This window comes from Acinonyx jubatus, chromosome A1 (genome assembly GCF_027475565.1).
Source record: "Acinonyx jubatus isolate Ajub_Pintada_27869175 chromosome A1, VMU_Ajub_asm_v1.0, whole genome shotgun sequence".
Lineage (NCBI taxonomy): Eukaryota > Metazoa > Chordata > Mammalia > Carnivora > Felidae > Acinonyx > Acinonyx jubatus.
The window spans coordinates 35,637,163-35,650,898 of NC_069380.1; the positions used below are offsets into that span (position 1 = coordinate 35,637,163).

The 13,736-nt window shown below is 37.3% G+C and overlaps 1 protein-coding gene across 3 annotated transcripts in view; it reads right to left on the reverse strand.

Annotated features, from left to right (window-relative positions):
• Positions 1–13,736, reverse strand: part of DIAPH3 (diaphanous related formin 3) — a 503,888-nt gene that overhangs the window by 445,429 nt on the left and 44,723 nt on the right. For all 3 annotated transcript variants that reach the window (XM_053216218.1, XM_053216210.1, XM_053216209.1), the window contains one exon: positions 11,315–11,482. In XM_053216218.1, coding sequence (XP_053072193.1) covers positions 11,315–11,482 — 168 coding nt within the window. The remainder of the gene's footprint in view (positions 1–11,314; positions 11,483–13,736) is intronic.

Sequence of the window (13,736 nt, forward strand, 5' to 3'; positions counted from 1 at the left end):
CGACCAAATACTCTAACTGAAGCTTATAGTAAGTGTAAACTATCTTAATTTGAAACCAAATTTAAATCTGTCCTAGAGCCGTTATCAAAGAACAAAAAAAGAAGAAACTCATGCATTGCTTTTCTTCCATATACTTTAAGTTTTAGCCGAATAGACAAGAAATGAAATTAACATGCAGAGAGCTGCACAACTAATTTATTTTGAAATATCATCTTGCTGGAACTGTTCAAGCATATACCTAAGCATCTATAATCACAAACAATGGTTATGTGATCTTTTAGATAAGAACACAGCTACTGATAAAAGTTTTTATTTGCTTTTCAACTTTTCTAAACAAATGGCTATTTCTTCACAAATTACATGAAGGATCGTCAGTGGACTGAAGATACAAAAGCCAACTTTTCTAGAGATGAAACAAGACTGAGAAAAAGCCCTCACAGCTGGAAAAGAACGGACTTGCACACTTCCCCATTGGTGAAAGAGCATGCTTAAACATTATCCTAACACTTATTCTTTTTAAAATTCCCCTAACCATTTTTATTGGTTCAGTGAACTCCCACCAGGCAAAATCCAATGCTCCTAAATCATTTATTTTCTCACTTATCTGGATCCAAAGAGAAACAACTAGGCATTGACATTATTCCCCCCTGACAAACACAGCCAATGAATCAACTTGACAGTTGCCTTATACTTCTATACTCTTTTCTTCTTCCTCCTCCTCCAGCTTGGATTATTATTCCGATTGCTTTTAAACCACCTTTCCCTAAATTTTTCAATTTCTACCCAAAGGAAAGGGAAACGGTAACAACTAATAGATCAAAATGAACCATTCCCATGCAACCACTCTCATTTTATCTGGCCAACCCTAAATATACTTTTTAAGTTTTTAAGAAAAAATGCTCATGATAGAAGTAGATTTGTAAAGAATGCTAATACTTGAAATAAGCTAACTGCTAGTAGCAATCTATAGCAGTCAATAAACAGAGAATTAACACAAAAGAGTCTTTGTTGGTTTCTCTTTTCATTCCAATTCCTGGGTAAGATATCACTTACACATCCAACACAATAGGCATTCATTTATATGACTAAAGAAAGAGCTATGTATAAACCCTTAACACGAAGGATTAAGGAGAAAAAAAAAAAAATGACAGGGAAAGAAAAAGGATAAACTGTCCTTCACAAGTACCCACAGAGAGGAATAGAGTTAGCAAGATGAACATTCCTCCCACCAGCTGTACCATTTAAGTATCAAACATATTAGGTGGTTATACTTGACTTTTTACTTGATTTTATACTTTAATACTTGACCACATAGGTGGTCACACTTGATTTTATCACTTCACCTGAGCTCTTCTTTCTTCGTCTGGACCTTAGGTTTCAAATACATCTGAATAAAGCCAATAAAGACAAAAAGACATCTCAATATTTAACTGTCGGTGTACTAATTTCTATCATGTCATTGCTTAAACATGTGTTTACCAAGGTAGAAACAAACTCCACAATACATGCAATATGCACCATGAGGGCACTAGGGAGATGGATATGAATCAAGTTAAATATCCATAGTCCACTGAAATATAGCTCTTAGAAAAAGTTTTTATACCAAAATTCTCATTAAAGAAGTTCTTCTAGTTCTCATAAATCAACAAGTAAAACAGAAATATCAGGGTCACTCATTTAGTCAGTAATGGAGGAGATACTCTGTTTAATTAAAAAAAAAAAAAAAAGCAGGGGTCAAATATCTACCCTAAGGGAAGGCCAGTCTAGTGAGGAGCTAACCTTAACTCTAGTCACTGAAATACAAAACGAAAAGAGACCTCTACTAAACACTTTAGTAACAGAAAAATAGAACATATTAATTTGTTTTCTAGGGTTTTTAGAAAAAATCTTTATGGAACTGATCGTGTTTCACCTTCATTTTGACAGCAGAAGATGACATTGTTAAGAAAGTGGAGCCCCTACTGGGTAGGTACATAGAAATTGTGAGAGTAGTTTCTCAGTTCCCTAACTCAGAGGTTATTGTGTTTGGAATGAAATCTCAGATTTGAAAAACATTTAGAACTTTCAAGTACATGGTTTTAAACTTTTTTTTTTTTTTTAGTGTAGAATTCTACTCAATATAATAAAGGAATAAGAAGTTTTTCACAAATATTCTGATTGGACACAAAAAATACGAGGCATTCAACAAACAGAAACTAACGAGAATCCCATAATGTTACTAGATACCAAAATTCATCAACAGAAACTGACAATATTAGTTAAAAGATTTTTTACAGCTAGTTATATATTAGAAATAAACTAAAGAATAAACCTAATAGAAGATGTGCAAGGCCCATAGGGAGAAAAACCATAAATTTTTACGTTTAGGAACTGAAAATCTAAATAGAGATAACATATACAATATTCACAGATGGAAAAACTTAATATCACAAAAGTATCCACTTTGCCTAAATCAGTAAATTCACTGAAATTCCAATCAAGAACCCAACAGGGTTTATAGTGTAACTTAACTGATTCTAAAATTAATATAAAAACACAAAGTCTCAAGAATAGCCAAGACAGGGGCGCCTGGGTGGCGCAGTCGGTTAAGCGTCCGACTTCAGCCAGGTCACGATCTCGCGGTCCGTGAGTTCGAGCCCCGCGTCGGACTCTGGGCTGATGGCTCAGAGCCTGGAGCCTGTTTCCGATTCTGTGTCTCCCTCTCTCTCTGCCCCTCCCCCGTTCATGATCTGTCTCTCTCTGTCCCAAAAATAAATAAAAAACATTGAAAAAAAAAATTAAAAAAAAAAAAAAAGAATAGCCAAGACAATTTTGAATCAAGGGAGGGGGTCTTAGATACCAAGGCTTATTATACAGCTATAGTAATTAAGACAATGGATGTAAGTGAGAGCCAGACAAATAGACAAATGGACAAAATCAAGCCTCCAAAACAAACCCACATATGTGCAAAAACTTGATGTTTACCACTGGAGGTATTACAAATGAAGGATAAGAAGGACTATTAAATCAATGCTGCTAGAAAAACCAGTTGTCCATGTAGAAAAAAAAAAAAAAAAACTGGATCCATATCATATAGACATAAAGATACAGAATCCTGAAATACAGAACAGATTTATGATGTCAGGATAGAGAAGGATTTCTTAAATATACAAAAAGCAAAGACCATAAAGAGACGGATAAATTGGACCATAGTGAATTTTCCATTTCTGTAGTCTAATCCATCTACCTACCCCTAAAGAGAGTAAAAAGACAAGACTCAGCCTGGGACAAGATACTTTACAGCTTATAAACAGATACAAACATAAATCCAGATAGGTGACAAATTCTACAATTTAAAAAAAAAAAAAAAAAAAAGACAAAAAACCCCAGTTACAAAACAGGCAAAAGATATGAACAAGTAATTTACAAAATAAACCAAAGGGCCAATAAATGTGTGAAGAGATATTCAAAATTCTTATGACCATTAAAAACTGACTTGTTTAAAGTATGAGGTAACCTGTTTACAACTCACAGATTTACACAATTAAAAAGTTTTATAGTACCAATTCAAATTCAGAGACCTACAAATTAACCAAGAGGAATCTTCAAAAATGTCAAATTCATAAAATACAAGGAGAGACTGAGGACTATTTCAGAACAAAGGAAATGTTAAAAATTTGACAGCTGAATGAAACACAGGATTCTACACTACACTCTTCTTCTGTAAAGACCATTTTTGGTATTACTGAGGATTAGTTGATAGAAAATGATCACTGTTAACTTCCTGACTTAGGTGGTTAGAAGGATGTCCTTATTTGTAGGGACTAATACTAAAGAATACTAAAGAATTAAGAGATTATGGGGCATGGAGTCAGCAACTTACCACCAAATGGTTAGGAAAAAAGTTTCTATACATTGGTCATTATTATACAGAAAAAGTTTAACATAGAAATGAAACCATCAGGTTCAGGTTAATGTTCACCTTTGGGAATTAAGGAAAAAAATGGAATGAAGAGTATACAAGGTACTTCAATTATATCTGTGGTGGTGTTTGTTAGATTGTGTTCTATTTTTTGTGTATTTGATTCAACATTACACAGTGAAAACTGTTTCAAAATCAAACTGTGAATACCTTTACTACTACCTACATCTCCCTACATTAGAAGCCAATATATGTGTTAAACAGGTCATCTAAGCTCTTAATACCAGCAGACACCTCAAGCACATACTTAAGGGATAATGATGGCGTTTTATAAATGTGCTCTCTACTACATTTGATAAAGGCTGACAAACATCTTCCCAAGAAACGATTAGGCCATCAATACTCAAACTTAAGTACTTTGTGCAATCTTAGGGGACCATTTCTTCCATACTTACAAATGATGACAGGAAATCCAGAATTTGAAAACTTTGTCAGAATAATTTTATCATCATTGGCACTGATTTAATGCCTGTTAATGATCACATCTAGATAGAGGACCATTCTTGCATAGCTTTCATTCTCTCAGAGAGAAGATATCAAAACAAACAAGAAGAGATGAATGCATAAAATTTCTCTTCCTATTCATTTTAAGGTTTTTGTCTAATTTGGAAAACTGGCAATTAAAGCTAATTTCCACCTAGACATAGAATTACAGGTAAAAAGAAATGTGGGATCTTAGAAATCTTAAAGGTTAGGAAAATGCACTTAATAGGCAATTGTTTAAGATAAACCAGTTGAATGCTGCTGCATGGGTTTAATCTAGTGGGAAGACCTATCGGAGTAACAAAGGATAAGTTCTACAAGGGATTTATACACAAGCAGCTGTGAGGCAGGTTTAATGAGTGCTAGGTCTGATAGGACATGGGAAAGGGTCTGAAAAGAGTCATGTCTGGGCCAGGATTTACAGTAATGAATAGCAGTCATGGAAGGGTGGCTGGAAGGCCAGTGCATTAGCCCGGGGAAGAGGTAATGAAAGGTTCAACAGAGGACAAACAAAATCAGGGCCTAAGAAGGACAGAAATGAATGGATGTGACCAATGCCTGAGGGGGATCAGAAAAGATTCCCAGATCTCAGTGTGGGCTCCTGAGAGAGAACTAAGCAAGGAGCAGTTTGGTGGGGTATTTTTCGTTTTGTTTAAAAGAACACGACAGAAAGGGGAGGTCAACACAATGGGAACATAGGTCATTACCAACATCAGTACCCCCTACAAAGGCCATTAACTATTCATAGGCAAGACAGCACTGTGAAAATCCCAGAAACCAGGAGTAAAGGTGAAACATGCCCCCGACTGAAGAGATGGATAAAGACAGTATTAGAATCACATAAACAGGACACCTAAAGGAAACCAAGTTCATTCCAGTAACTGATCCTAAAGAACTAGAGGTCTATCAACTGGCCAAAAACTGAGAATAATCCTCTGTAAAGAGTTAAGAGTTCTTCAAGGGGCACCTGGGTGGCTTAGTCAGCTGGGCATCTGACTCTTGATGTGGGCCCAGGTCATGATACCAGGGTGGTGGGATTGAACCCCACATTGGACCCAGTGCTAAGCATGGAAGCTGCTTAGGATTTTCTCTGCCTTGTTCACTCTGGCCCTTTCCCCCACATGCTCTCACTCTTAAAAAAAAAAAAAAAATCTACAAAAACAGACAACTAAATGAAATTATAAGGTATATAAGCAAAATTAGTTCAAAGAACTAAAACCATCAAAAAAAAGGCAAAGGCAATATATTCAAAGGTCAGTCATTTGAAATTATCTACTCAAAGGAGCAAAAAGAAAATAAAAAATACCTATGGGACATCAACAAGAGAAACAAAATATCCACTGTGGAAATCTCCAGAGAAAAGAGAAAGGTACAGAAAGTCTCAAGTGATAATGGCTGAAAACTTCCCTAACTTGGGGTGAGAAATAGACATCCAGATTCAAAAGGTCCAAGGACTTCCAAAAAAGTTGAACCCAAAAGGGCTACGCTGAGACACATTATAATTAAATGGCCAAAAGTAACAAAGAATTTGGAAAGCATGAAGGGACTAGTCACAAATAAGGGAGCCCCTGAGACTATTAACAGATTACCCTGCAATATATTTATATATATGTACACAGATATATATAAATATATATACATTTATATATAGATTTATATTTATATATAGATTTATATATATAAATAAAGGACATTATATACATAATACATATATAACACAATGTTAGATGTCAACTATATCTCAATAAAGTTGGAAAAATATCAAAAGAAACTGATGAGGTCAGTTTCTGGTTTCTTGAGGTGTATATCTTTTACAGAGTTTGATTATAGCTGCTCTTCTGAAGACATAGCAAAACATCAGACTACTGGGGAGATGCCAACATAAAAGGGCTCCCATCCCCCATGAGAAATGTGTAGGGAACCAAAGAGGATGAAGAAAAAGCAAGAGGGCCAGAGGCAATACCTTGAAGAAATACAAATCAGAAAAGGAAACCTGGAAACTGGTAAAAACGGGCCAGAGAAGAGGAAAATCCGAAGTAAAGGAGTGTCATGGTAGCTAAAGGAAAAAGTAATGCAGACAGGAGGGAGTGGTCAGCAGTATTACAGGTAAAATCGGACGACTAGGAGGGCACTTACAGTTAGGAGAATAGCAAAAACTACCAATTATCGGTAGGAACAGCCAAAGTAGTCTATACTTTACAGAGGACAGACTCTGAAGGGAACAAAGCAAAGGACAGGAGTGAGGCGCAAAGAATACATGAGCTTCCCATGGACAAAATGTGGATCCCAGGGAAGCAGCAGCCCTGGGCCATCAGAGAGGTGCTGTGTCCTGAAGGCGACTCCATCAGAGGAATGGGCTCATGGAAAACTGGGCGGAAGGCCAAAGGAGACATCACCAGTGACAAGGGAATTATAGGTGAAACTGGAGGGCAGGTGGGCACAAAAATGCCACAGGAGAAAACAATCGGCATTTGTAATCTCCTATACTTGTAACAGGCAAAATCATTCCCTAATCTCTGGATCCTACAAATAAATTCTATTACACGGCAAAGGAGACTTTGCAGATGTAACATTATTTTGAGTTATCTGGGTGAGAACATAATCTAATACATGAGCCCTTAAAAGCAGACAGCTCTGTATAGATGGAGACAAGAGGTGACACAGATGGGAAGTCCTAGAAATTCTAAGCAGGAGATGGATTTGATGTAACGGAGAGATAGGGGCCCACACGAAGGATAGGAAAGAGGCCTCTGGAAGCTAAGGCAGCCCCCAGAGGACAGTCAGCAAAGAAACCAGGACCTCAATCCTACAATAGCAAGGAATTGGATTCTGCCACCATGAATTTGGAAAAGGTTCTTCCCAAAGCATCAGTAAGAGCCCAGCCATCACATACTGATTTTGGCCTAGTGAAACCAGAGAGGGCAGCTGAGCCAACCTGGACTTCTGACCCACAGAACTATGAGACAGCATATTGGCATCTTAAAGCCACACATCTGTGAAATTGTGTAAATTGTTACAGCAGCAATAAAAACTAACATTACCCAGGGCACCACTGCCAGATTATCAACACCCGAGGCCTGAAGCATCTTCTTATTCCTCCTTTCCTCACCTCCCATCAAGTCCTGGAGGAGACAGATGCAGGCTGGAGAGTAGAGCACGGAAAAGTAAGGTAGGAAAATGGAAGAGACCAACCTTGCTCCCCAACAGCAGCCCGCACTGGAGACTACAAGTGGAGCCAGCCTGAAAAGGGGCAAGAGGGAAACTTCTTCTGGATGAAAATTGTTTGCATTAAACTAGGATTTTTTTCTGTTTAATCTGAAAGCCAACAGAAAGCTCTGGGACCTGCCTGGGATTTCATCTAGGGGAAAGAAAGAATAACCCAAGGAGACTGGTTAAAGAGCCAACAGCTAGAATGAACAAGTCACTTTCAGCTTGTACCTACCATGCTGAACTCATTCAAAAACCAGTTAACATAGACCCACAGTGAGTTCAAGAGTGAACAATGAAACTTGATTTCTAGAAATTAAAGTTGTATACACAAGGATGTTAACACAGCTATTTTACAAACCTAGATTCATAGAGAAACCAATATGGGCTTTCAGGTAACAATTCTACTTTTACCAAAAGACAAATGGGAGAAAGAGCTATTAAGTAGTCTAAGTATTCATCACTACTTAAAAAACAAAAACAAAAAACAACAACAACAAAAAAAAAAACCCACTAAAACTATTACCTAGAGACCAAGTAAATCCATCTCCAATATAAAAGTAAAATGAGTACAAATATTGAAGTATTACCCTGTACCTCCTCATTAAATAATCAAGTCAGCACACTATCTTAAGAAAAAAAGGCTCTGTAAAAACAGTTTTTACTTCATGTGAAAATTACTTCAATACCTTTGATAAGGTTAAATAAGGCTTTAAAAATTGCACAATGTCAAAACTAAGAATTTAGATGCAAATTTTCAATGGTAGGAAGCCCCTGTAGGTGCAAAGGCCAAGATATTAAGATTATAGATTCAATGTGGCTTCTTCAGAAGAATACTCATACTACAGATAGGTAGGTGCAAGTTAAAAAAAAAAAAAAAAATCAAACCCAACCCTGCATCTAGCATTCTCTACAGACACAGGAACAGCTTTAAATTTGTCAAAAATAAGGTACCCTGAAAAGCCTGAGAAATATCACTCATTACATTTAAAGAAGGGAAAAGACCCTTCTCAGCTTCAGAACCATCAGTGGATTCTACCCCCACAATGTATTGTGATATGGTCAAGCAACGAGAAAGGAAACACAAGAACCCAGTCCTCACTTTAAGATGACCTTAGTTCTGACAAACTCGTTTATTAGCAAATTGGGCAGCCCTGACCCATCAACAATTTCATTTGACTTCTGCTGAGTAAAAGGAGTTTGATTGCAAACGATCTTCTGCCAACAGGGATACCTGTTTAAGATTTAACAAGTGATCAGGCCCAGTTATTAAATATGTATTCTATAAACATTCCAAAGATGTCAGTATCCTTCTGCCCTATACATAACTACAAACTGATAGTCTTACACTTCTCCTAAGAATAACTGAAAAACAGTTCAAGTAATCATGTTCAGTACAGAATGCCACTGACTATATTCAGTACTTTCGAGGTAGCTGTACTTTTAATGGCTTATGGTGATAAAATGTGGCCTTGTAAACATCTAACATCAATAGCCTATTCAGTCTGCTTACTCAGATGGCACCAGCAATTATGATCAAAAAGAAAAATTTCTTCAAAGTAGTCACAAGGAAATGAAAAAAAGTACCATTCTAGAATCTCATAGGTAATTTATATGCATGGTTCCACATACACTACATGGGATGAAGGAGTAGCTAAGGGCACTTTATTATCTTAAGCCCTCAAAGGTAATATTGAAGAGAACTACCTTTATACAAGCCTCATTAACAGAGGCAAAGGCTAGGAAAAAAAAAAAAAGTGCCTGCTTTGGCAACACATGTCCTAAATCTGGAAAAAAAAATTTTTTTCAAAGCTGAAATTATATCAACTCATGGGAACAAAAGACTTAATAAGGAGTTATACATGTGTAGTTAATTAAAACCAAAATTAGCACTTCACCAAGAGCTGACATAACAGGAAATAACGTCCCAAGCCTACGGTTCATGTAAAACAATACTAACAAAACGTATGCTCAGTGATGAAAAGTTAGTAATCCACTAACACTGTAATTCTTCATTTATGGAGACACAAACCAGGCATGCTCTCTTTCTGGGGTCTTCTGAAGCTCCATGTATAATGCTGGACACAAATACTTGATGAATAGAAAATAAGGCAGTATAATAGTAAATATTTTGTTGATTCTAGTTGAGTAATAAAGAGGACCAACTATTAACTTTCTCAAATTTCAAACACATCTTACACTCTAAAGTAAATAAGTACATTTCCCTAAGAAGTAACAAGACTGTCAAAACCAGTAAGTGAAATAAATATAAAATAAACCCAGACTGGGAGGGTGCCTGGGTGGCTCAGTGGGTTAAGTATCCAACCCCCCCCTTTTTTTTTTAAGTTTTACTCGTTTATTGGGGGGGGGGAGGGGCAAAAAGAGAGAGAGGGAGAGAAAATCTCAAGTAAGCTCCACACTCAGCACAGAGCACAACATGAGGCTCAATCTAATGAGCACAAGATCACAACCTGAGCTGATATCAAGAGTTGGCCACTTAACGCCACCCTGGTGCCCCTAAGTGTCCAAATCTTAATTTTGGCTCAGGTCATTATCTCATGATTCATGAGTTTGAGCCCCGTGTTGAGCTCTGTGCTGACAGCAAAGTGTCTGCTTGGGTTTCTTTCTCCCTCTCCCTCTGAGCCAACCCACCCTCCCCCCACCTCCCACCCCTGCTCACTCACAACTCATGCTTGCTCTTTCTCTTTCAAAATAAATGTGAATAGGGGCACCTGGGGGTCAGTCAGTTAAGCGTCCAGCTTCAGCTTGGGTCACATTCTCACAGTTGGGGAGTTCAACTAAGTCCTCTAAGTCCATCTTCTCTACTAAATTTCCCTAAGCTGCTGCAATAACCTTTCCACTCTGGCTTCCCCTAAAGCTAATGAGATATCTCAAAAATTAATTTCTTCCCACTCTGAACTTCTGAAGAACTTAACCATTAACTACCACCTTTTGGCAATTCTTACTTAATTTTTCCAATGTTTGCTTTGAACCCTAGGAAATAAGCAACTTGAGGGTAAGAACTATATAACTATTTAGATGCAATTGGCATTCATTTTGTGATAAACAATTATGAACATGGTTAATATAGCAAGCTAAATTAATTTGACCAACAACCCACTTAAAAGTTATAAGCAGAGTCACTGCTTTGTGGAACCAACTTGAAGCTTCTAATACCAATGTGTGTCTCCAGAAAAGGCACACCCCAAAGTAAGTTTTAGTCTCCTCAGATATCAATGCTCTAAGACTATATGAACCTGGTTATCCTGAGAACTAAGAAAGGAATCAAACAAACAAAACCAAAATAAACACACCTAACAACATACACAGCACCGTGACCATCATTCTAAAATGCAAATGAACCCAGACAGACCACTTAGATAATCTTTGAGATTCAAAATATATCACTGGATACTTTAATAAAATACATAAAAACAGAAACCCTCTTAAAAAAAAAAAAACAAAAAAAAAACAACTACTGTGCTAATTTTTCTCCGGTTCTTATTTTTTGTAATCCTGGAGCTCTGAACACCTCATGTGCTATCTTCAATGACATCAGAAATCACCCTATGGAACAGGGGTCTTAAGTGTTATTGTTCCATTAACATGATTAGAAGCTAAGGTTTTTACGTCAACCATTTTATGAAAAACCACAATTCTTACCATCATCTTTTCGAAGAGTTTTAAGACTTCGTTCTCTGACAGTGGCTTTGGGATGTTTTCCATCATCTCTGAAGAACAATCATTGCTTGCAAATGCAGTCTTCAGGTTGGAAAGTGGAGGTCTCTCCTTTTTGCTTCCTGGAATTCGTATGCTGGCAAATTTGTCCAGCTACAAAGGTAAAAAGTAGCATGTTATGTTAGTATTTCCTTCAACAATATTTATCTAATTACCAAAATAAGAAAACCCACACGGTGGATCACATCATCACTATGATTTCATCCCAAGGCATTCAACACTAGAATCTTCAAAATTTTTTTACAAAAACAGAAATATGAAAAATTTTCAGTAACCATCCTGTCTAAAGGCAGAAGAGAAATCAGACAACCTCCAAAGTTCCTTGTAATCTTAAATTATAGACTTAAGATTATAACAACAAGTGACCTTTGCTTTACGGATTAACAAACTAAGCAGTTTAAAAAGGTAACTGGACTAATTTAGTGGTTGGCAATCAAACTAATATTTAGTATCCTAGTCCTCAGCCCCCTTGTCCAGTACCCTTTTTCATAGTGCATGCCACACTCCTGAAAAAACAAAACGTGATTTAGGAATTCTAAGAGTTGAATTCTACTTATATCTCCAGAGCTAGTTGTTCCGGTAAATACCATATTTCTCTTCATTCAGGCTGGTCTGTATTTGAATTTCATGAACAACTAGAAAGTACGATGGCTGAAGCCTCAGGAAATAAAGCTGGGTTTTTGCGGTAATGAGATTTCTTCTATTAGATCAAATAGTTCACTGATATTTGAAAGTGTATAGACATTAATTTATAAACCTAATTGCATATTCATTGAATATCGCTTGATTTCACAAATTCTATTCGTCACATAAAACCCACACTCAAAGTTTCAAGTGGTAACAGTCAAAAACACAAAATGTCTTAAAGAGGCTAATAGAAGTATACTCAAAAAAACAATGGTTCTGTGAATTGTTCAATGTAACTATACGTTACACTGTTCTTACCATAATGTAGGTAATATACAGACGTGTGCTCTTCAGGGCAGCCACTAGCCATTTGTGGTTATTTAAATGTAAATTAGAATTTCAGTTCCTTAAAAGCCTAAATGTCCATCAACTGATGAATGGATAAAGAAGATGTGGTTTATATATACAATGGAATACTACTTGGCAATGAGAAGGAATGAAATCCTGCCATTTGCAGCAACGTGGATAGAACTGGAACGTATTATGCTAAGTGAAATAAGTCAGTCATAGAAAGATCATATATTTTGACTTCTGTGTGGATCTTGAGAAACTTAACAGAGACCATGGGGGAAGGGAAAGGGGAAAAAAACTAAATAGTTACAAACAGAGAGGTAGGGAGGCAAACCATAAGAGACTCTTAAATACAGAAAATAAACTGAGGGCTGATGCGGGGTGGGGGAGAGGGGAAAGTGGGTGATGGGCAGCGAGGAGGGCACTTGTTGGGATGAGCACTGGGTACTGTATGGAAGTCAATTTGACAATAAGTTGTATAAAAAAAAAAAGTTCAGTTCCTTAGTTACACTAGCCCCATATCAAAAGCCACATGTGGCTAGTCAAAGTACATATATAACATTTCTACTATCACAGAATGTTCTATTGGATAGCACTAGGATTTCATTAAGACGCGAAGATAGCAATGTTTATCTTTCAAAATAAATCTTTAAATTCTCTGAGAATAAAGCCTAAGAAATATGCCATGTACTGCATTCACACACGGTCCATCTAACATGACCTAATCATTAAAGTACTAAGAATATGACAGCTTCCAGTAGCATTTAGAAAGTCACAAAACACTACCACTACTCTCATCCTAACAACAAAAACAAGCCAGAAAACTTCCAAAATTATAGTTGTTGTTTTCAACCCATCAGGGAGCTGAGGACACAATGAAACCTGGAAGAACTATCACCAAGTGACAAGCTGCTTTTATCCCTGACAAACAGCTACAGACTAAGAAGTTCAACAAGGGCAAAGAAAAAACAGCCTAATTTGTAACGCACTATTGGCAGCCACATGGGTGCCGGCAGGAGAAACATTACTAGAATTCCAAGGAGACTAATCATGGAGCAAGTCTCCACCCACCTACTCACACTTTCCCTCAGGTCTTCAACTGCTTGGGGTAGGACGCCAATGGCTGGAGGGAGGGCAAGGTGTCCTGAGCCATGTAATGTCTGGGGAGGCCTCTTCCCATGCAAAGCCACTGCCCTCCCAAACACTCTGACCTAGGTAAAAGACAGCCACCTGGGTGGCTCAGTTGGTTAAGCATCTGACTTCAGCTCAGGTCATGATTTCTCAGTTCATAAGTTCGAGCCCTGCATCAGGCTCTGTGCTGACAGCTCAGAGCCTGGAGCCTGCTTCAGATTCTCTGTCTCCCTCTCTC